This window comes from Gorilla gorilla, chromosome 19 (genome assembly GCF_029281585.2).
Source record: "Gorilla gorilla gorilla isolate KB3781 chromosome 19, NHGRI_mGorGor1-v2.1_pri, whole genome shotgun sequence".
In the NCBI taxonomy this organism is placed as follows: Eukaryota; Metazoa; Chordata; class Mammalia; order Primates; family Hominidae; genus Gorilla; species Gorilla gorilla.
Window position 1 is genome coordinate 20055298 of NC_073243.2, and position 22934 is coordinate 20078231.

The following is a 22934-nucleotide window of genomic DNA, read 5'->3' on the forward strand; positions in this document are numbered from 1 at the left end:
TGAGGCTGCGGTGAGCCATGATGGCACCACTGTATTCCACCTGGGTGACAAAGTGAGACCCTGTCTCAAATCACACCAAACCAAGCACACAAAAAAATACAAAAACCTATCTCCGAAATGGCACCACATCCAGATGGTTTTTTTTTTTTTTTTTTTTTGAGACGGAGTCTCACTCTGTCGCCGAGGCTGGAGTGCAGTGGCGCGATCTCGGCTTACTGCAAGCTCTGCCTCCCGGGTTCACGCCATTCTCCTGCCTCAGCCTCCCAAGTAGCTGGGACTACAGGCGCCTGCCACCACGCCCAGCTAATTTTTTTTGTATTTTTTAGTAGAGATGGGGTTTCACCGTGTTAGCCAGGATGGTCTCGATCTCCTGACCTCATGATCTGCCCGCCTCAGCCTCCCAAAGTGCTGGGATTACAGCCGTGAGCCACCGCGCCCAGCCTCCAGATGGGTTTATAGGTGAACTCCACCAATCTATATAGAACAGAAAATCCCTATCTATAACTGTTCCAGAGAATATAGTTTTCCAATTTATTTTACAAGGCTAGCATAAACTCTGATCATAAAACCAAACAAACAGAAAAACAGACAAAGATCCCCAAAAGAGATCTATAAGCCACTCCTATTTTCTAACTTAGAGGCAAAAGTCCTAAATAAAATGTGAGCAGGCTGGACGCAGTGGCTCATGCCTGTAATCCCAGCACTTTGGGAGGTCGAAGCAGGCTGATCACCTGAGGTCGGAAGATCAAGACCAGCCTGACCAACATGGAGAAATCCAGTCTCCACCAAAAATACAAAATTAGTTGGGCATGGTGGCGTATGCCTGTAATCCCAGCTACTTGGGAGGCTGAGGCAGGAGAATCACATGAACCCAGGAGGCGGAGGTTGCCGTGAGCCAAGATCACACCATTGAACTCCAGCCTGGGCAACAAGAGCGAAAAAAGAGATCAAGACCATCCTGGCCAACATGGTGAAATGCCCTCTCTACTAAAAATACAGAAAATTAGCCAGGTGTGGTGGTGCGCCTGTAATCCCACCTACTCAGGAGGCTCAGGCAGAATTGCTTGAACCTGGGAGGCGGAGGTTGTGGTGAGCCGAGATCGTGCCACTGCACTCCAGCCTGGGCAACACAGCAAGGCTCTGTCTCAAAAAAAAAAAAAAAAAAAAGTGAGCAAATCAACTCAGAATTGTATTGACCAAGTAAGGTTAATTCCAAGGACTCAAAGATGCAAAATTCGGAAATGTGTTAATACAATTCAGGGCGTGACACGATGGCTCATACCTGTAATCTCAACACTTAGGGAGGCTGAGGCAGGCAGATTGCTTGAACTCAAAGTTCACAACCAGCCATAGCAAAACCCATCTCTATAAAAAATACAAAAATTAGCCAGACATGGTGGCACGCGCCTGTAGTCCCAGCTTCTTGGGAGGCTGAGGTAGGAGGACTGCTTGAACCCGGGAGGCAGAAGTTGCAGTGAGCCGAGATTGTGCCACTGCACTCCAGCCTGGGCAACAGAGCCGGAAGGCTCAAAAAAAAATAAAAAATAAAAAATAAACCAGGACATTGACATCTGAAGAAAGTAAAACATAGGATCACTTTAGTAGGTGCCAAAGCATGTGAGTCTATGGAAAATCCTTCAACTTCAGAATCTTTGGAGAAACGGAGCATGCTTCAGCTTTCTTAGCTGAAAATGCCAGATACTTGCTTTCCCAGACTCTCTTGCAGCTGGGTCACAGGCACATGCCCAATCAGACTCACCCAGACTTTTTTGTTTTGTTTTGTTTTGTTTTGAGACGGAGTCTCACTCTGTCGCCCAGGCTGGAGTGCAATGGTGAGATTTTGGCTCACTGAAACCTCCGTCTCCCAGGTTCAAGTGATTCTCCTGTCTCAGCCTCCCGAGTAGCTGGGATTACAGGCACGTGCCACCACACCCAGCTAATTTTTATTTTTAGTAGAGATGGGGTTTCACCATGTTGGCCAGGCTGGCCTCGAACTCTAACCTCAGGTGATCCACCTGCCTCGGCTTCCCAAAGTGCTGGGATTACAGGCGTGAGCCACCATGCCTGGCCCAGACTTTGAATTAGGAGCCAGTATCACAAAGGAATAGGGATGGTGTAGGATTTTGTCTGCAGCAGGTGCTGTTGTGATAACACTGTTTCTGGCTCAGCAGCTCAAGCTCCACATGCTTCCATAACCTGTTCTTGCAGCAGGAGCAGAATTTTGCTCACCGGACTGGTTCTGCAGCCTGGTTCTGGGCGCTGTTCCTGACTGCATAGCTCCATGTCTGCTTCTCCAGACCTCACTGGGAAGTCTTTGAAGTAGCCAGGTTTTTTTTGTTGTTGTTGTTTTGTTTCGGTTTTGTTTTTTCACCCATGACACTGTCCCAGGAGGTCCTGAGAAAATGTGCCCCACCAACGTATTTTTAATGAATTCCTTTGCAGCCTAAATTAGGCAGACCATTTTCTGTTGCTTGCAACTAAACATTCTGATACAGTAAAATGCCCTCAAAAATCAACAGCAGGCTGGGCGCAGTGGCTCAGACCTGTCATCCCAGAACTTCGGGAGGCTAAGGCGGCCAGATCACTTGAGGGCAGGAGTTCAAGACCAGCCTGGCCAACGTGGTGAAACCCATCTCTACTAAAAATATGAAAATTAGCCCGGCATGGTGGTGTTCACCTATAATCCCAGCTACTTGGGAGGCTGAGGCAGGAGAATTGCTTGAACAGGTTGCAGTGAGCTGAGATCATGCCACTGCACTCCAGCCTGGGTGAGTGTCAAAAAGAAAAAAAAAAAAATCAACAGTCTCTGGGCTCGGGGTCCTTATTCAATTTCATGGCTTCTCTCCAGACAAACTCCCACCTCACTTTCTATACTACCTTGTCTTCCCCACATTTTCCAATACCTTTGCAGCTGGCAACTTATATAAATGGCAAATCTATGGATTAACTGCATCTGGCTTAAGTGTCTATCCCTTGTCCAGTCACCAGCTGGAAGCAGATAGGGGCAGGCTCAGGCTGCTGCATGGAGCCCCTACTGGGGAACAGTGCAGGGCCACATTCTCATCACAGAAGGGGCAGTGGACCAACAGGCAGGGCATGGTTTCTGACTTTCTGTAATAGACATTTAACCTGGTCTTCGGAAGTCAGAAAAGGCTTTCCAGAGGAAGGAATTCTGAGCTGGAACTTGCCAAATAAGTAAAAGTTAGGCAGAAGGGGATAAGGGTTGAAGAAAAAGTTCAGGCACAGGAGAGAATGATCAAGAGTAAGGGCAGAGTGGAAACAGATGGGGCTGGACAGGCAGGCAAAGGGGAGACCTTGCAGGACCCTGCAGGCCATGTTGGGAACTTTAGACTTTCTCCTGAGATCTATGAGGAGCCATTGGTGAATTTATTTATTTATTTAGAGACAGAATTTCGCTCTTTCGCCCAGGCTGGAGTGAGGGGGTGTGATCTCAGCTCACTGCAACCTATGCCCACTGGGGTTCAAGCGATTCTCCTGCCTCAGCCTCCCTAGTAGCTGGGATTACAGGTGCCAGCCACCACGTCTGGCTAATTTTTTGTATATTTAGTAGAGACGGGTTTTCACCATGTTGGCCAGGCTGGTCTCAAACTCCTGACCTCAGGTGATCCACCCGCCTCAGCCTCCCAAACTGCTAGGATTACAGGTGTGAGCCACTGTGCCTGGCCCATTGGTGAATTTCAAGCAGTGGAAGGATATGAGCAAATGTGCAGTTCTGAAAGACCACTCCAGTGGAGAATAAAGAGAAGAAAGGGAATTGGGAAGTTGGGAGACCAGCAAGGAGGCTGTTGCAGGGAAGCAGCAGCGAGAAGATGGTGCCCTGGGCAGGGCATGGTGGCTCACGCCTGTACTCCCAGCACTTTGGGAGGCCGAGGTGGGAGGATCACTTGAGCCGAGGAGTTTGAGACCAGCCTAGGCAACAAAAAAATTTGTTTCTGTCTCTAGAAAAAAATTTTTAAATCAGCCACGTGTGATGGTGCATGCCTGCAGTCCCAACTCCTTGGGAGGCTGAAGCAGGAGGATCCCTTGGGTCCAGGAGTTTGTCCTTGAGTGAGGCATGATTGTGCCACTGCACTCCAGCCTGGGAGACAGAGCAAAGGAGACCAGCCTGGACAACATGGTGAAACCCCGTCTCTACTAAAGATATGAAAAATTAGCCGGGCATGGTGGCGGGTGCCTGTAATCCCAGCTACTCAGGAGGCTGAGGCAGGAGAATTGCTTGAACCCAGGAGGCAGAGGTGGCAGTGAGCCGAGATGGAGCCATTGCACTCCAGCCTGGGAGACAGGGCAAGACTCCATCTCAAAAAAAAAAAAAAAAAAAAAAAAGAAGAAGAAGAAGAAAGGAGGAAGAGGAGGAAGAAGAAGAGGAGGAGGAGGATATGAACAAGAAACAACAACAACCTTGGACTAGGAATGCTGGCAGGATAGTGTGGATGGAGAGTAGATTTGAGAGAGACGGGAGATAAAATCACCAGGACTTGGTGATGGGGATGAAAGACGGGAGACGTTAGAGATGACTATTAGGGATTTTGTTCGTGTTGACTGAATGGTTAGGTAAATGAGTGGATGATGGTGCCACTCACCAGGCTGAGCAACACAGGAGGAGAAGCCATTTGGAGAGAGATGGTGAGTTCAGCTTTGAACATATTGTTTTGGTGTCTGTGGGACATCCGAGTAGAGATGTCCAGAAGGCAGCTGGACATATGTGCTTGTGTCTCAGGAGAAGGGTCTGGACTAGAGACATAGATTTGAGAGTCATTAGGTTGTAGGTGGTGGCTGAAGGCAAGGGAATGGATGAGGATAATCTCAGGTGGTTGCACAGCATAAGGAAAGAAGAGAAGGCCGGGCGCGGTGGCTCATGCCTCTAATCCCAGCACTTCGGGAAGCCAATGTGGGTGGATCACTTGAGATGAGGAGTTCAAGACCAGGCTGACCAACATGGTGAAACCCCGTCTCTACTAAAAATATAAAAATTAGCTGGGAATGAAGACAGCCTAAGCACAAACTCTGGGGGCAGTTTAATTGTTCAAGAAGGGGAATCTATGAAGGAGACTGAGAAGGCCCAACCAAACAGGTAAGAAGAAAACCAAGAAAATTACAGGGTCATGTGTCACAGAGGCCAAAAGGAGAATCCCAAGGGGCGAGTGGCCATGGGTATGCAGGCTGCCAAAATAAAGTAAGATCACAGCGGAGAAGTTTCCCATGGATGTAGAGGAAGGAGAGCATTAAAGACCTTGGTAAGAACCGAGTCAATGGAGTAGCAGGGGAAAGAAATCAGCATAGACTGGGGTGAGAAGGCAGAGAGAAAGGTGGGAGAGAATTAAAAGTAGGCAACTCTCAGAATGCAGCTGTGAAGAGGAAGAGAAGCGGGCATCTGGAGAGGTTTTTTTGTTTTTAAGATGGAGTTTTGCTCTTGTCACCCAGGCTGGAGTACAATGGCACGATCTCGGCTCACCGCAACCTCTTTCCACCTCCCGGGTTCAAGTGATTCTCCTGCCTCAGCTTCCCGAGTAGCTGGGATTACAGGCATGCGCCACCACACCTGGCTAATGTATTTTTAGTAGAGACAGGGTTTCCCCGTGTTGGTCAGGCTGGTCTCAAACTCCTGACTTCAGGTGATCCGCCCGCTTCAGCCTCCCAAAGTTCTGGGATTACAGGCATGAGCCACGCGCCCGGCCCTGGAGAGGTTTTTAAAAGATGGCAGAAGGCTGTTTGGAGGAGTCCACCCCCATCTCCCCTGTGTAAAAGGAAAGCGGAAGAGAGAACCACAAAGAGGGCCTGGGGGAAAGCCGTGGAGTGAGGCGATAAGGGCTTGTGTCCAAGGGATTCCCGGTCACTGGAATCCCTATCAGGCCTGCATTTCCTCCTCACCCCCATCCCCTTCCTTGCCACTGGCTTAGTCCTCCATGGGGCTAGAAGAGAGAAGGACGGAGTCGAGTGGCACCCTAGAAGACGCTCTGTGCCTTCGGAGGTCTTTCTGCCTGCCTGTAAGCCGGGGTTGGTGCTGGGGCAGGAGAGGGGTCTGAGGGAGGGGAAAGAGCCAAGGACCTGGAGCTAGTAGTTTAAGTTCTGCAGGCAAGGGTGGGAGATGTGAGTAGGGAGGACAGGAGGTGTGGATGCTGTTTCTGGAAGCGAAGCTGCAGGGGGAAGGGGGCTGGGGCCTGGGGGTATGCTTCCAGGGGCTGCAGAGGGGTCCACTCAAGGCCCCCTTGCCCACAGGTCCTCATGCCTCTCCTCCTCTTGCTGCTCCTGCTGCCAAGCCCCTTACACCCCCACCCCATCTGTGAGGTCTCCAAAGTGGCCAGCCACCTAGAAGTGAACTGTGACAAGAGGAATCTGACAGTGCTGCCTCCAGACCTGCCGAAAGACACAACCATCCTCCACTTGAGTGAGAACCTCCTGTACACCTTCTCCCTGGCAACCCTGATGCCTTACACTCGCCTCACTCAGCTGAACCTAGATAGGTGCGAGCTCACCAAGCTCCACGTCGATGGGACGCTGCCAGTGCTGGGGACCCTGGATCTATCCCACAATCAGCTGCAAAGCCTGCCCTTGCTAGGGCAGACACTGCCTGCTCTCACCGTCCTGGACGTCTCCTTCAACCGGCTGACCTCACTGCCTCTTGGTGCCCTGCGTGGTCTTGGCGAACTCCAAGAGCTCTACCTGAAAGGCAATGAGCTGAAGACCCTGCCCCCAGGGCTCCTGACGCCCACACCCAAGCTGGAGAAGCTCAGTCTGGCTAACAACAACTTGACTGAGCTCCCCGCTGGGCTCCTGAATGGGCTGGAGAATCTCGACACCCTTCTCCTCCAAGAGAACTCGCTGTATACGATACCAAAGGGCTTTTTTGGGTCCCACCTCCTGCCTTTTGCTTTTCTCCACGGGAACCCCTGGTTATGCAACTGTGAGATCCTCTATTTTCGTCGCTGGCTGCAGGACAATGCCGAAAATGTCTACGTATGGAAGCAAGGTGTGGACGTCAAGGCCATGACCTCTAACGTGGCCAGTGTGCAGTGTGACAATTCAGACAAGTTTCCCGTCTACGAATACCCAGGAAAGGGGTGCCCCACCCTTGGTGATGAAGGTGACACAGACCTATATGATTACTACCCAGAAGAGGACACTGAGGGCGATAAGGTGCGTGCCACAAGGACTGTGGCCAAGTTCCCCACCAAAGCCCAGACAACCCCCTGGGGTCTATTCTACTCATGGTCCACTGCTTCTCTAGACAGCCAAATGCCCTCCTCCTTGCATCCAACACAAGAATCCACTAAGGAGCAGACCACATTCCCACCTAGATGGACCCCAAATTTCACACTTCACATGGAATCCATCACATTCTCCAAAACTCCAAAATCCACTACTGAACCAACCCCAAGCCCGACCACCTCAGAGCCCGTCCCGGAGCCCGCCCCAAACATGACCACCCTGGAGCCCACTCCAAGCCTGAACACCTCAGAGCCCACCTCAGAGCCCGCCCCAAGCCCGACCACCCCACAGCCCACCTCAGAGCCCGCCCCAAGCCCGACCACCCCAGAGCCCACCTCAGAGCCCGCCCCAAGCCTGACCACCCCGGAGCCCACCTCAGAGCCCGCCCCCAGCCCGACCACCCCACAGCCCACCTCAGAGCCCGCCCCAAGCCCGACCACCCCGGAGCCCACCCCAATCCCGACCATCGCCACAAGCCCGACCATCCTGGTGTCTGCCACAAGCCTGATCACTCCAAAAAGCATCATATTTTTAACTACCACAAAATCCGTATCACTCTTGGAATCCACCAAAAAAACCATCCCTGAACTTGATCAGCCACCAAAGCTCCGTGGGGTGCTCCAAGGGCATTTGGAGAGCTCCAGAAATGACCCTTTTCTCCACCCCGACTTTTGCTGCCTCCTCCCCCTGGGCTTCTATGTCTTGGGTCTCCTCTGGCTGCTCTTTGCCTCTGTGGTCCTCATCCTGCTGCTGAGCTGCGTCGGGCATGTGAAACCACAGGCCCTGGACGCTGGCCAAGGTGCTGCTCTGACCACAGCCACACAAACCACACACCTGGAGCTGCAGAGGGGACGGCAAGTGACGGTGCCCCGGGCCTGGCTGCTCTTCCTTCGAGGTTCGCTCCCCACTTTCCGCTCCAGCCTCTTCCTGTGGGTACGGCCTAATGGCCGTGTGGGGCCTCTAGTGGCAGGAAGGAGGCCCTCAGCTCTGAGTCAGGGTCGTGGTCAGGAACTGCTGGGCACAGTGAGCATTAGGTACTCTGGCCACAGCCTCTGAGGGTGGGAGGTTTGGGGTCCTTGAGAGAAGAGCCTGTGGGCTCTCCTATTGGAATCTAGTTGGGGGTTGGACGGGTAAGGAACACAGGGTGATAGGGGAGGGGTCTTAGTTCCTTTTTCTGTATCAGAAGCCCTGTCTTCACAACACAGGCACACAATTTCAGTCCCAGCCAAAGCAGAAGGAGTAATGACATGGACTTGGGGGGGGGCACAGGACAAAGCTCCCGATGCTGCATGGGGCACTGCCAGATCTCACGGTGAACCATTTTGGCAGAATACTGCATGGTTCCCACATGCATCTATGCACAGAAGAAAATCTGGAAAGTGATTTATCAGGATGTGAGCACTCGTTGTGTCTGGATGTTACAAATATGGGTGGTTTTATTTTCTTTTTCGCTGTTTAGCATTTTCTAGTTTTCCACTATTATTGTATATTATCTGTATAATAAAAAATAATTTTAGGGTTGGGAGTGATGGCTCATGCCTGTAATCCTAGCACTTTGGGAGGTCGAGGCGGGTGGATCACCAGAGGTAGGGAGTTCGAGACCAGCCTGGCAAACATGGTGAAACCCTGTCTCTACTAAAAATACAAAAATTAGCCAGGCGTGGTGGTGCACACCTATAATCCCAGCTACTCGGGAGGGTGGGGCAGGAGAATCGCTTGAACCTGGGAGGCGGAAGTTGCCGTGAGCCAAGATCATACCACTGAACTCCAGCCTGGGTAACAGAGTGAGACTCTGTCTAAAAAAAAAAAAAAAAAAACAACAAAAAAAAAAAACCTTCTGGCCGGGTGCAGGGGCTCACGCCTGTAATTCCAGCACTCTGGAAGGCTGAGGCGGGTGGGTTGCTTGAACCCAGGAGTTTGACCCAGGCTTGGCAACATGGCAAAACCCGATCTCTACAAAAAATACAAAACATTAGCCAGGTGTGGTGGCGTGCACCTGTGGTCCCAGGTACCTGGGTGGCTGAGGAGGGAGGATCACCTGAGCCTGGGAGATGCAGGCTGCAGTGAGCCCTGAAGGTGCCACTGTACTCCAGCCTGGGTGACAGAGTGAGAGCCTGTCTCAAAACAACTTGGTTTCTTTTGGTGAAGAGTGGCTGGGGCACCTGTCATGAGAATTCACAAGGCTCCAACTGCCCTACCCTGGTCACAACTACTTATCCAATAGACCTCCAGTTACAGCCTACACTTCCCCTGCCTGGGGTGCCTCCTCTCCTCCAGGGCTGGCCACCCACCAGGCCACCCCAGGCATCAGATCCAGCTCAAAAATTGCCTTCCTGGAGTTTAATGACAACTGCTGAGACCTACCTGGTAGCAGCCTGCAGTACTAGGGGCAAAGGTGGGCGCCTGCTTTGCACCTGCAGCCTCAGAAGTGCAGCTCTCCTCACTGCCCAGGTCAGCAGGACAGCAAGGGGTGGACCCTGCAGCATGCACCATCTTGGTGTGACTGAATAGTCTTGGGTTTCCTGCTCTCAGGCTGGGACACAGGCAAATGGAACCCCATTTCTTTTCTCATAAATCCTGCCATTCCCTAAACACACTGGTGTGGCTTCCTCTCCTGCCTTGTCTCCAGCCCAATCCAAGGCTTGGGGCCCAGAGAATGGGACTATGGAGACCCCCATCCCCCTCCAGATGGTCCTGAAGATCTCCCAAACCAGGAAGTCTGACCGCATCTCTCCCCAGGTGGAGGACCAACTCCTGAGCTTGGCAGTCAGGGAGTGCCAAGCACTGACCCCATCTGACAGTCCAGCTTCATCTCAAGGGAGATACCTCACAGGCTGTGCTCCAACTATCACAAGCCTATAGATCACCTGCTCCCCAACAGTGTTTCACTCTAAGCCTTTGCCCTCAGTCCAGCCAGGTGTGCTATCCTTGCCCCATCCCCAGCCAGTCTAACCACTCAGTCTGCAAGTCACTACTCCCAGGCGAGGCCAGGTGCTCCAGGTTACCCTGCAACACTATTGCTACACTCAGTTTCCCAACTGCTCCTGTATAATCTTGTCTTCTGGACCAGGAACTCCTTAAGGACAAGGTCTAGGCTTCAGGCATCTCACAATAGCCACCAAGGCCCAGGACAGTGTACACGGAGGCAGCAGCAGGGGCGCCAGGATGCTGAACTCCACCTCTTCTGCTGATGAGGCTCTGCCAAAGGGACAGCTCCCACCTGCTGCCTGCCTGTCCCCTAGCCTGGCAAGCACTCCTCAGTTTGACCTTCCCAAACTCTCTTGTGCCCCAAGAGGTTTTAAGGCTCCTTGAAGGCTGGCCTGGGAACCACACATCTTCTAAAGAAATGGACAAGGTTCTCACTCTCCCCAGCCAAGGACCCAGATCAGGTCTCTGGCCAGCATTCCCCTTTCCTCAAGCTTCCAGTGCCCACCTGCTTAAGCCCTGGCCTTCCACCTGCACTGCCTCCAGCCCACAGTGGTCTGACTTCCTCTCTAAGTCTCTTTATTTCCTCCCTCTTTAGGCTGCAGAAGCAGTCATCAGACCGAGGGGCTTTTCCTGGGGATTATGTGAGATGATCTGGGCATCTGTGGCATTCTTGGGCAAGCGGCTGGAGGAAACACACCGGGCCTGGGATTTGAGTTTTTCCGGCCCTGTCAGCTGCTGTGGCATGACAGATTTACACAGCATTTGCAAAAAACCAGCGGCTGCTTTTTCTTTAACAATTTTTCTTAAAAACTCCAGTTCCTATTCTCCAGCTTCTTTGTCCAGTCTCCTCCCCTCTCCTAGCCACCCCCCAGACTCTCCAGATTTGGGGCTGGTGTCATCAATCCAATTTATTAAGTCCTCAATGAGGGGGAGGAAGGGCCACATCTCCCTCTGCAGGCCCTTTGACCATCTTGATGGCTTCTGCTCCTCCCTGTCCCCTCAGCTCTGCCTTGGTTTCCCCACTGACAAAGGGGATCTTCTGCTGTCCTGTGTGCCCTGAAACTAAAACCCAGGGGGAGGCCAGAAATCCTCAGGAAGTTTTCCAGCTCCCTGCAAGAATAGCGAAGGACAGAGAAATCACAGGATCAGGACAAGCAGGGCAAGCTGGAGCAGGGGGTAGAACAGACCAAGTCCTTTACCGCAGAGGAAGAAACCACACTGTGGAAGGGAAATAAATAGAGGGGTCCAGGGCAGCAGAGCCCAGGCCCCCAGGGCGCAGTGGCTATAGGCGCAGCAGGCGAGTGGGAGCCCCCAGCCACTTCAGCCACTGAGGAAGAGACGCTTGTAGGCCTTGTTCATCTGCTCCAAGAAGATGAAGGTGAGGACGGTGTGGGGGCCCAGGCGGGCATAGTACGGCGTGAAGCCCTTCCACAGGCTGAAGAAGCCCTCGTAGCGGACAACTTTGAACAGCACGTCCTAGACACAGACAGGCAGGGCGCTGGGGCTAGGACTCTAGGGCCCCATCCCCCTCACCCAGCTGCCTTCACACCTTTCCCAGGGGATCCGACACCCCCTCCCAGGCCCCCCGAATGGCTTCCTCACCAGCCCGTTCTTGTATTCCGGCTTCCCATCAATCATCCGCATGTTCTGGATTCTGCAGGAGAGGACGCAGGGGCATGAGAGACCGAAAGGACACCCTCCCACCCACCTCCAGGCCCAGGCTGCACACTCACCGGGTCTTGGCAATGTCTACAGGCATGGAGGCAGCAGTGGTGACAAGACCGCTGATCATGCTGGCGCAGAAGTGGCACAAGATGTTGTCAGAGAAGTAGCCTGGGGGGGGTGAGGCGGGGGTGGCAGTCAGCTCAGAGGTGGCTCAGGCCAGGCTGGGAGCTAAGGGCCCAGCTCTGGATCTCACCTGAGTCCAGTAAGAACTGCTTGGATTGGGAGTAGGAGGCGAGCTGGGCAGCATTGACGACGACGGCCCGAGCCATGGTAGGGATGCAGCCCTGGAGGGAGGGGAGCGGGGAAGAGTCAGAAACCCCTAAAACCGGACCTCACAGCCCCCAAGTCTCCAGCCCCTCCACTCACCCGCCACAGTGTGAGGACACCCTCTTCCCGGGTGATTCGAATCAGGGCGTTAAACACATTTTTGTAGCCACGGCGCTGGTCAGCTGGAAGCCTGGTGGGAAGGCAGAAAGAGGTCAAGATCAGGATTGCCCACAGGTGCAAAGAAAGGAAGGCCAAAACAGGTAAACACTCTGCTCTAGATATGGGATAAAAAACTGGTCCTTTCATTCTAGATTCGAGGGAATGGGGCTGGGGTTAGGTTCAGACTTGGAACTCACCGGCCATCGGCAGTCATGCGGATAAGAGCCACTTCGGCTGGTGTTCCCACAAAGGCACCAGTGGCACCTGCGGTCATGCCAATCACAGCCTTCAGCAGAAAGCCAGGGGGAGTACCATCAGCCCCAGTCAGGCGCTCAAACAGCACGGTATAGATGCCAAGGCGGGTAGTGGTGTAGGTGGCCTGACGCAGCAGGCCAGCCGACAGCCTGAGGAGCAGAGGGGTCAGCATATCAGGCCAAGGTCTAGAGCTGCCAACCCACAGCCTACCCTCCATCCTGAGGCCCCAATACCCAGTGTAAATGCCCCTCAGGCCTTCTGCCTTCAGGATACTGGTGAGGGCATGGAAGCTGGTTTTGAACTCTCGAGTCTTGGCCCCTTCCCCGCTCAACTGCATCCGGTTCTTCACCAGGTCCAGGGGCTGGACAAAAACTGTAGCTCCCATCCTGGGGGAAGACAGAGGTGGAGTGAAGGGCCAGGCATTCCAGATCTACCAGTGCCCACTGGAGCCTGGCAGCAAGAGGTTACAAAGGTCAGGGCCTGCCATGCGATTCAAGAATCAGGATGCTGGTGAGCACGTGTATAAGAGTCTATATGTACACCAAGTGCAACGGGTCTGAAAAGTCTAGTTGTCCAGTAGGGGCCATGCAATGAAAGTGCTCCAAGCAGCTTCATGACAGTCAAGCAGTGACCTGGGGCTGCACGCAGTGCGACACAGGGAGGGGAGGAAGGGGCATCCAAGATTTAGGACTCCAGGTAGTCCTGCAGGAGCCATTTAATGGCCTGGAACCCCCTGCCGCCCGGCCGAGCTTAGCAATGCGCTGGGAAACTCAGCTGGCCCGGCGGGGGTTGTGCAACGACCCCGCATGCAGTCCATAAGGGTCCTGCAATGGGGCCCTAGCAGCCCATCGGGGAACTCGCAATACGCTGGAGATCGCGCTGACCCCATGCCGGCACAGTTCATTGCAACAGACCCAGAGATGAACCGGGCCCGGTTCCTTTTGCCCTTCCCTTCCTCCTCTTTTCCCATCCCTGGGGCCTGAGCTTACCCGGCCAGGCCCCCAAACAGGAACTTGACGGACTTAGGGGAGGTACGGGGCTTCCCGTCTATCCCGCCGGCCCCGGCACTCGCCGTCGCCGCCATCGCCACTCAATGGCCCTCGGCTCCGGGTCCCGTGCGCGCGCGGCCCCGCTCGCGCCCAAGGTGACACCGCGCGCGCAACAGAACGAGGGCGCGCGCAACAGAGCGAGGGCGCGCGCACGCCCCTCCAGCTCTCAGGTCCGACACCCGCTGGAAGCCGGCGCGGGCGCAGGCGCGCAGCGCAAAGGCGGCCGGGAGTAAGGCGGAGCTGAAGGAGGAGCTTGATGGAAGCGTGCGAGAAGGGGCGTAACTGATTTGGAAACCAGAGGAAAGGCGCTGTTTTCACCGAATTAGAATCGCGGGAAAATAAAGAAGAGTTTGTTTGAAGGTCTCGCGAGATCGAGTGAGTACGGCTCGCCAAGTTGGAGAGCTCTCGCGATAGACACAGCAAGCATTCAGCTGCGAGGGGACGGGAGAGGTGGTGAGCACTCTCGCGAGATTTGAAGGAGCGGCGGAGGCCAGAGGGAGGAGAGGTTTGTAAACTAGGAGGCTCCGGGTTTCCGGGCACTTTTATTAGGTCGTCTTCTGGGCCACCAGTGCCCCTTCCATCTCCACAGGCAGTCCCTCCATCGCTAACCTTTTTTTAACTGGCCTTTTAGGACCGGAAGTCCTTCATCTCAAGCATCCAATGCTGAAAGCGGCCTGATATTCTCTACCGGAAGCCCTTTTCCAGAGGCTGGGAACACGGCCCACCTAGCAGGAAGTCCCACCTCCTTGAGCTCCGCCACCCTTCCCGAAGTTTTTCTGTCACCTGTGTTAGGCTCCGTCCCCTTTCCCCGTTTTATCCCCGTACCAGAAAAGGATACATTTAGTGCCTCCCACCCAGCTCCACTAAACGGGTTGGATATCTCATTCTTTGAGTCGGGGTTCCTTCCCCGGCGCCCCCATGTAGCTGGGAAGTGGGACCTGGGGGTGGTTGGACCCCTGGGATCCTAAAGGAGGGGCAGGGAGGGCGCAGAACTCCGCTTCTGCTCCTTGCTACCAGGACGCGCGGCCTCCTCAGCCTCTTTCCTCCCGCTGCCATGCACCCTGCAGCCTTCCCGCTTCCTGTGGTTGTGGCCGCTGTGCTGTGGGGAGCGGCCCCGACCCGGGGGCTCATTCGAGCGGTGAGTCTGAGGGACGGATGGGGAAAGGGCTCTGAAAGGAAGGGTTGCAGGCTGAAGGGGAACATGGCCTTTTTTGTCCGCAGACCTCGGACCACAATGCCAGCATGGACTTTGCAGACCTTCCAGCTCTGTTTGGGGCTACCTTGAGCCAGGAGGGCCTCCAGGTGATTTTCTTTCTTTTCTTTTCCTCCTTCCCTCCCTTCCTTCCTTCGTTCCTTCCTTCCTTTTCTGTCTTTTTTCTTTTTTTAGTATTTCGCAAGATCCTCCATCCTAGGCTGGGGTTGGGGAGGTTTGTCCTGGGTGAAACTGGAGGTAGGAAAATGAAGTTAGGAACTGAGCACGTCTAGTGTAGAACCCAGAATCTAGAGGGTGAAGACAGAGTGTCCACCCCTGGAACTCGGAGGTTATCAGGGAGACTGAAAGTGGAGGGAGACTGAAAGTGGACGAAGACAGAAGGCAGGATCAACGGTCCTTATCAGGAAGGTGTCAGGTGCTAGTTATTGCTTATATGACTTTGGGCAAGTTAATCTCTCTTTGAGCCTTAGTTTGTTTTACTGTAAAATGGGATATTAGAAGTTTTCCTAGGGTTATTGTGAAGATCAAAGTAGATACGCAAATTTTGTAGTACTTCATCCCAAAGACTGCCACATAGCAAGAACTCAGTTGGGCCTTAGTAGCAGTCGAATTGTTTGTGAGATGGGTAATCAGAAAATTGAAGAGGCCGGGCGCGGTGGCTCACATCTGTAATCCCAGTTCAAGACCAGCCTGGCCAACATGGAGAAACCATATCTCTACTAAAATTGCAAAAATTAGCTGGGCGTGATGGTGTACGCATGTAGTCCCAACTACTTGGGAGGCTGAGGCAGGAGAATCACTTGAACCCGGAAGGTGGAGGTTGCAGTGAGCCGAGATCGCGCCACTGCACTCCAGCCTGGGTGACAAAACGAGACACCATCTCAAAAAAAAGAAAAACAAAAAGAAAATTGAAGGGAGGGGAGTGTGTCTGTATGAGTATGTGCTGGAGAGGGGACTGTGAAACAGAACTTGAGAGAAAGTGACATGGGTGGTTTGAGAATTGAATTACAATCGGAATATTAGAAGACAAAAATAATTGCATTAGCTTGCAGTATAGGGTACAGATTAGCCCATCTGGGGCAGCGAGAGGGATGATGGGAGAGTTTGGTGAAGGGATGTTTTATGTCATTGCCTTTTCAAGAGGCTAAGAGAAGGTTGTGATGGTGGGATGCTCAGACCCCAGGAAGGAGGAGGAAGTAAGGATAGAGGGTGTGCAGCATGTGGGCTAGTGTGTTTGGTGGCCCCTGTATAGAGCAGAACCTAGAGAGGAGAAATCTCACTGTTGTTTGCTTCCATCCTTCAGGGGTTCCTTGTGGAGGCTCACCCAGACAATGCCTGCAGCCCCATTGCCCCACCACCCCCAGCCCCGGTCAATGGGTCAGTCTTTATTGCGCTGCTTCGAAGATTCGACTGCAACTTTGACCTCAAGGTTGCTGAATGAGGAAGGGGAGCTGGGCAGCTGAGGGTAAAAAAAGGCACCAGGAATGAAGACAGGTAAGGCCCATGATGGCTCCTTGTCCTCTGCTTTGTCTGCCTAGGTTCTAAATGCCCAGAAGGCTGGATATGGTGCCGCTGTAGTACACAATGTGAATTCCAATGAACTTCTGAACATGGTGTGGAATAGTGGTAAGGCTGGGGGAGTCTATACAGCTGGGCTTTCAGTAGGACCCAGAGATGGTGGGAAGGTTGAAGGCCTCAGGAAAAGAAGCCAATCCTTTAGGTGGGGTGGGGCCAAAGTGCAAGATGCCAGGGTTCCCAGAGGATTTGAGTAGAAGGTTGTGAGTCCCCAGAGTAACACCTTGATCCCTGCAGAGGAAATCCAGCAGCAGATCTGGATCCCGTCTGTATTTATTGGGGAGAGAAGCTCCGAGTACCTGCGTGCCCTCTTTGTCTACGAGAAGGGGTAGGACATGTGCCTCCTTCCCATTCTTCCTTCAGCAAGCAGTTCCATGCCAACCTGGAGCCCAGGCCTCCTCATTACCTGAACCATTCAGCCTCCTGTCCTTCCTTCCCTGCCTCTTTGACTTTCTTCCCATTCCTGTCCCCACCTATGGGCTTTGTCCAGAGTCAATTACTTTGTCCCTCTTTTTTTCTCCCTTTGCCTTTCTCGCCCTGCTGAGACTGGTCATCCTTTTCCCAGGGCTCGGGTGCTTCTGGTTCCAGACAATACCTTCCCCTTGGGCTATTACCTCATCCCTTTCACAGGGATTGTGGGACTGCTGGTTTTGGCCATGGGAGCAGTAATGGTGAGTAGCTGAGGGAACATGATGGGAAGCACTGAGGCCTGTGAGGCCAGACTGGATCTGGAGTTGGGAGATGGGAGTGGCTTGTCCTAGATTGTCTAGTTTTGTTCCTAAGCCTTGTCCATCCACCCCCGCTTCCCCCAGATAGCTCGTTGTATCCAGCACCGGAAACGGCTCCAGCGGAATCGACTTACCAAAGAGCAACTGAAACAGATTCCTACACATGACTATCAGAAGGGTGAGGGGGTTAGGGGAGAAGAGGGCTTTTCCCACAGTTTATCTGGTTCTGAAGGACTTTGAGCCCAGAAGATAGGGTATACAAAGATGGCAGTGGCCGGGCACAGTGGCTTACGTAATCCCAAGTGCTTCTAATCCCAGTACTTTGGGAGGCCAAGGTGGGCAGGTCGCTTGAGTCCAGGAGTTTGAGACCAGCCTGGGTGACATGATGAAACAGAAAAGTCCCAGCACTTTAGGAGGCTGAGGCAAGTGGATCCCTTGACCCCGGGAGTTCAGGCCAGCCTGGGCAATGTGGTGAGACCCCATCTCTATAAAAAAATAAAATTAGCTGGGCATGGTGGTGTGCACTTGTAGTCCCAGCTAATTGGGAGACTGAGACAGGAGAATCACTTGAACCAGGAAGGCGGAGGTTGTCGGGGGCTGAGATTACACCACTGTGCTCCAGCCTGGGCGACAGAGGGAGTCCCTTTCTCAAAAAAATAATAATAAAAATAAAGATGGCAGTAGGAAGGTTTCAGCTTGAGATGCTGTCTTTTCTTCTGTTTTTACGCATAAATACAACGAAGACGGGAGAGGAGATGGAAAGCAAAGATGATTAAGTGAAATAATTGTGGGAAACAATAGAGGGACAGACTTTGCTTATAGGGGATGTGGAGAGAGCAGAAAAATGGGAGGAATGGGGAGGATTCTGTTAGAGAAGGAAGAAACCGGTACCGAGGGGCTGGGGCTTTAGGCCCTGGGGCCTCCAGTGCCCGTATAAGGCTGTGGCAGAAGCCCTGCCCATTTCCGTTCCTTCCACTCCCTATCTCCACCCTCACACCTCCCCAAAAACCCACTTCCCTTCTTACCTCTGCTTCTCTTTGCTTGTCCCTTCTAGCCCTAAATTCTTCCATGTTCTGCCCTGACCTTACCCTGCCTACCTGTCTTATCTCTTCCACTGGCTTTGTAGGTGAGGGAAAATTTTTGCAAGGCTTTAAAAGCCTTAGCCCTGGGTCATGGTGGCTCAGTGAAGGACTAGATTATTTTCTTTCTGTCCCAGGAGACCAGTATGATGTCTGTGCCATTTGCCTGGATGAATATGAGGATGGGGACAAGCTGCGGGTACTCCCCTGTGCTCATGGTGAGGCCCTCACTGCCTGCCCATGCCCCTCTGCCACCAGCAGCCACCAGGTGCTTCACCTTGTTCCTCTCTGCAGCCTACCACAGCCGCTGCGTGGACCCCTGGCTCACTCAGACCCGGAAGACCTGCCCCATTTGCAAGCAGCCTGTTCATCGGGGTCCTGGGGACGAAGACCAAGAGGAAGAAACTCAGGGGCAAGAGGAGGGTGATGAAGAAGGGGAGCCAAGGGACCACCCTGCCTCAGAAAGGACCCCACTTTTGGGTTCTAGCCCCACTCTTCCCACCTCCTTTGGTTCCTTAGCCCCAGCTCCCCTTGTTTTTCCTGGGCCTTCAACAGATCCCCCACCCTCTCCTCCCTCTTCCCCTGTTATCCTGGTCTAATGACCCCCCACACATACACTTCTGGTGACCTATTTGCAGACCGTCGTCTTCCCTCCAGTCTTCTGAGGGATAGGGGACATTCCATCCCAAGCTTCTCCCTTACCCACACCTATCCTTTTGTGGGGCTTTGGGGTGGGGCTGGGGCAAGCAAAGGGACTGGGTCTTCACTTCTTGGGCTAATAAAATTGTTTTTTTGTGGACTAAGGAAGGGTAAGATCATTCTCACACAGGTGAACTTAACCCTTTGGTGGAATCACCCCTTTAGCCATAAGGAGCAAGGGGATGCTGAGAGACACTAACCTATAGTCATGGGGACAGCCCCAGCAGGCATTTGCTATGACTCAGAGGGGGAGCCCCACCCACAAGGATGACTCAACTAGCCCTGCCTTGCCTGCAGGCCTGCACCCATTCTCTGGTCCAGATGGCTCTATTCCATTATCCACCAATTTGACCAGCACACTGAGGACTTAGGCCTGGAGATGCCACTGTGGAGGGGCAGGGCCACCTGGCCAGAAGCTCAAATTCCTGCACCTTGTAGTACCTCAACCTCCCTGCTCCCAAACCACGATAAAGGAGGCAAGTCACAGTGCCTATCCCCCATTCTGACACCCAAGCTCAAATCACACAGCACCTTGTTAGTAGAATCTTTTTTATTCAGAAAAAAAAACCCCAAAAAACAAAAGTTTTCCAACCACACACAGGAGGGGTATGGGTAGGGGGAGGTGTCTGTCCATCCAGCCCTGGCCCCCAGCCCATGTGGTTTTGGCAGCAATAAGGGGTATGGGGTAATGGCCCAAAAAATAAAATGGTGTATGTGTGTATGGGGAGGAAAGGGGTGCAAAGCTGTGGGGAGCGGTGAAGGGGAAGGGACAGACGAGGTCAGTACTGGGAACGCCGAAGGTGGGAGGCCATTTCATAACATTTCTTGTTGATCAAACCACCGTGGACACCTTCTTTGCCCATCAGCAGGACTAGCGCTGGAGGAGGAGGAAAGAGAAAGGAGGCTAGGACCCAGGTGTCAAAATTCCACCCCCTGCCAGCTGTTCAGCAGCTGTCCAGCCCTGGGGGCTGTAACCCAACCTCATCTCTCCCAACCCCCCCCCCCCCACCACACACAGGCAGGCTGTCAGTCACCCTGAAACAATAAGGCTTTTCAAAAGAGGAAAATCAAGCTTAAACGCTGGAGAGGAACAGACTAAAAACTTAGGGGTCAAAGGCTCATAGACTGTTGACTCGTGTTCAGGCTAGAAAGGGCTGTGGATGTGCATGCCACCTCCAGGTTCTAACAAAAGAGCTCAAACGATGAACTAAATGATGATTCAGGACCCCAACAACCTACCTATACTCCTAGAAAACAGTTTCTAATCCGAGCTCAAGGCAGTAAGTAATTTAAGAGGTAATGCAGTTCAGCAACTTCGAATTACAAGATGAGGAACTGAGACAGAATGGAAGGACTATCCCGTGTTCCAGCATCCAGCAGACAAGGAACACAATACTGGTCTGACTCCCTTCATGTTGGGGAATCACACAAAAAAGCACCCTCAAGATTACCAGAAGGCGGTACATTAGAGATCTTGGAGCTAAAGGAAGGGTAAGACTCAGGAACTCACTCTTGTCAGTCTTGGTGACAGTGACATTGAAGGTGGGGGCCCCACCGGTGCTCTTGGTACGAAGATCCATGCTAAATTCCCCATCCTGCAGCAGTGAGTCCCGGATCACCGAACATTTCTGGCCCCCAAGTGTCAGCCCATTCACGTAAAAACTTGACCGGTCTTTGCCAACCAGGACACCCACCTCAGCTGGCTGGAAGAGGAACCAAGCGCCCATCAAGTTAGTCAGTGCACCAAGATTCCCACCGTGTTCTCCAAAGACCCACCTGTCTTCCACTTCTGAGAACCACCCCGCCGTGGGGGCTAAGTATAAATTATATACTCAGTACACATCAATGAACTGTGAGAAACTCTGAGGACTGTGGGACGTTAGTGCAGAAAAAGATCATGATTCTGAAACTTAGAATATGGAACCAGGGAGAAAGGGATGACACACTCCTCTAGAGACTTACATGTCAGTGTTAATGCGGAAAGTAAACCCAGGAAATAAAGGGAGTCAGTGAGGTAAGGAGCCTTTGGATGCTCAGAACTCTCCTTCAGGAAAAGCAGAAGCGGAGAGGGGAAGGGAGGGGGGCGGGCGAGGCAAGAGAAGCAACTTTGCCCTTATTTGGTCAAAGGTTCTGCAGGAGCTGTTAGGGCCCGGACGCCTGGGTCTCCTAGTAACCTAGAGTTTAGCTCCAGGTATCTCTACCCTGAGATGAGGAAGCAGACCCCTGGGGGCTTTCCGGGAAAGTTGGAAAACTTTTGAAGGTGGACAGGGGCCAGACCCGGCAGACCAGCTCTTGGGTCTAGGTACCCCGGGAACCTTTCCCCCCTCCCCCTTTCACCCCAAGCCCCCACATCCGGTCCCCTCCCGCCCGGAAACCCCCTTCCCCCCCTTTTGAACTTCCGCTCCCCCTCCCCACTTCCGGGCAGTGTGGACAGGGAGATGGTGGTAGGAGCAGCGGTAGTAAACCAATATACTTTCGCTTATGCTGTCTCAGAACTTCTCACAAAGTTCCCCTGCTCCAGGCCCCGCCGGATGGCGGGAAGGGAGGGCGAGGGGACTTCCGGGATTGGCCTCGCAGGAATGTTGAATCCAACGTGCTGAGCTGGGGGGGCGTGTGGTGGCCTCGCCCTCTCTAACGGAGTTAGGAGGGGCCAGGAGCCCACAGAGGGTGGGCAAGGGACCAAGACCACGCGCCTGGGGCTCCCTTCCGCACCAGGAGAAACAATGGTAGAGGGACGCGGGCTGGCAGCCGGACGGGGAGCTGGGGGTCCAAGGATCCCCGGGTCCCCTCTCAATCCCAATCCCCAGTAAAAACTGAGGCGCGTCCCCGCCCCGCCCTGGGAGAGGCGGAAGTGGGCCGCCGCACCGGGCGCCGCGCCCCTCCCCGCCCTGTGCCCCGGATGTAACGCCCCGTCGCGGAAAGCGGGGTAGCGGGCGGGATGGGCGCCGCCGCCTGGGGCATAGGACCTACGGGCAACCGAGGGACCCATTCACGTGCAGCCGCCATTCGCGCCGCTTCCAGGGCAAGCACCCAGTCAGGGCCTCTCGCTGCGCGCCCTAGACCGCGCCCGCCCCCACCCAAGTCCCTCCCTCAGGGTCCAAGCCGGAGCAGTGCCCCGGACCGCGCAGGCCTCGCAGTACCGTGATGTTGACGAAGGTTTTCCCGGGGACGGCGGCCCAGACGGAGGGCGAGTCCTTGTAGCCCACGATGGCCGCGTCCTGACAGGTCCCGTCCGCCATGAGGTTGTCGATGTAGGCGTTCCACCCGGCCATGGCGCTGCTACTGGGGCTGCTCTCGGCGCTGCTGCTGGGGCCGCGGACTGGGCTCGAGCTGCCTCGGCTGGCGGGCGGGGGGAGGCGGAGAGCTCGGGGCACGCGCTGCCGTCCGGACCGCGGCTCTGCTCGCTGTGCAGCAGCCCTCGCACCGCCACTTCCTGCTCCTCCCCCCACCGCCCCGCTAGATTTTTATTTGCAAAGGACGGTAGGGGCGGGGCCTACTCCCCATTCCCTCCCTCCCCCACTCGCCAGCCCAGACACCGAACTTTGCAAATGCAATTTTAAAAATCCCTCCCCCTATTGCAAAATTTGCAGAGTTCGATGGAAAGCAGTGCAGAAGGATGGGGGGTGGCGGGAGAGAGGTGAAGGGTAGGGTTTGCTCCAATTTGCACTGAATATAAACCAGACTTTGGTATCGGGGCAGGGAGTGAGCCAGAAGAAGGAAGGAAGGAGAAAGGAGGAGGAATTAGCAAGCTGCAAATTTAGCAAATTAAGGAGAGTTCGGGGAGCCCAGGGTTAAACGGGATGACTCCTCCTTCCCCCACCTCCGCCGAAGGGAAGGACCGGCGGGCGGCGGCGCGTGTGCCCGCGCCTGCGCCTGCGCCGGGGCCGGGAGTGCATGGGGCAGTCGGGGCCGGAGCCGGCTGCACGGGAGCGCGCCCGGCCCGACCCATGTGGACCCTCCGGGAAAGGAAGGCGGGCTGGGGACGTGTCTCCCGCCTGGCGGAAGGGGCGGGGGCGAAGCCGTGCGCGCT

The 22934-nt window shown here is 54.0% G+C and overlaps 4 protein-coding genes across 8 annotated transcripts; 2 read left to right on the top strand and 2 right to left on the bottom strand.

Moving 5' to 3' along the window:
• Positions 1–6234: 6234 nt before the first annotated feature.
• On the top strand, positions 6235–8283 carry GP1BA (glycoprotein Ib platelet subunit alpha). Its single transcript, XM_055367228.2, has one exon. The coding sequence runs from the start codon at positions 6244–6246 to the stop codon at positions 8281–8283; it is 2040 nt and encodes a 679-aa protein (XP_055223203.2). The 5' UTR covers positions 6235–6243.
• Positions 8284–11045: 2762 nt separating this feature from the next.
• Positions 11046–13692, bottom strand: SLC25A11 (solute carrier family 25 member 11). The gene is made up of 8 exons (XM_004058353.5): positions 13551–13692; positions 12795–12947; positions 12504–12710; positions 12247–12337; positions 12074–12164; positions 11889–11988; positions 11758–11809; positions 11046–11631 (listed from the first exon to the last, which is right to left on the bottom strand). Exons 1-8 carry the CDS (start codon positions 13643–13645, stop codon positions 11476–11478), a joined length of 945 nt encoding a protein of 314 aa, XP_004058401.2. The 5' UTR covers positions 13646–13692; the 3' UTR covers positions 11046–11475.
• RNF167 (ring finger protein 167) lies at positions 13628–19008 on the top strand. Of its 4 annotated transcripts, none has more exons than XM_063700545.1 (11): positions 13856–13985; positions 14242–14481; positions 14628–14748; positions 14832–14912; positions 16127–16252; positions 16362–16449; positions 16636–16726; positions 16964–17069; positions 17211–17304; positions 18343–18423; positions 18500–19008. In XM_063700545.1, exons 3-11 carry the CDS (start codon positions 14665–14667, stop codon positions 18802–18804), a joined length of 1056 nt encoding a protein of 351 aa, XP_063556615.1. In that variant the 5' UTR covers positions 13856–13985; positions 14242–14481; positions 14628–14664; the 3' UTR covers positions 18805–19008. The 4 variants fall into 4 exon arrangements, with proteins under 4 accessions (XP_004058407.1, XP_063556614.1, XP_063556615.1 ...); XM_055367242.2 differs by having other exon boundaries at positions 13975–14115; XM_004058359.5 differs by having other exon boundaries at positions 13628–14115; positions 14242–14748.
• A 428-nt stretch (positions 19009–19436) lies between these two features.
• On the bottom strand, positions 19437–22850 carry PFN1 (profilin 1). Of its 2 annotated transcripts, XM_004058356.4 has the most exons (3): positions 22045–22850; positions 20415–20607; positions 19437–19781 (listed from the first exon to the last, which is right to left on the bottom strand). In XM_004058356.4, exons 1-3 carry the CDS (start codon positions 22174–22176, stop codon positions 19684–19686), a joined length of 423 nt encoding a protein of 140 aa, XP_004058404.1. In that variant the 5' UTR covers positions 22177–22850; the 3' UTR covers positions 19437–19683. The 2 variants fall into 2 exon arrangements, with proteins under 2 accessions (XP_004058404.1, XP_055223226.1); XM_055367251.2 differs by lacking the exon at positions 19437–19781 and having other exon boundaries at positions 20179–20607; positions 22045–22367.
• Between the last annotated feature and the right edge of the window lie 84 nt (positions 22851–22934).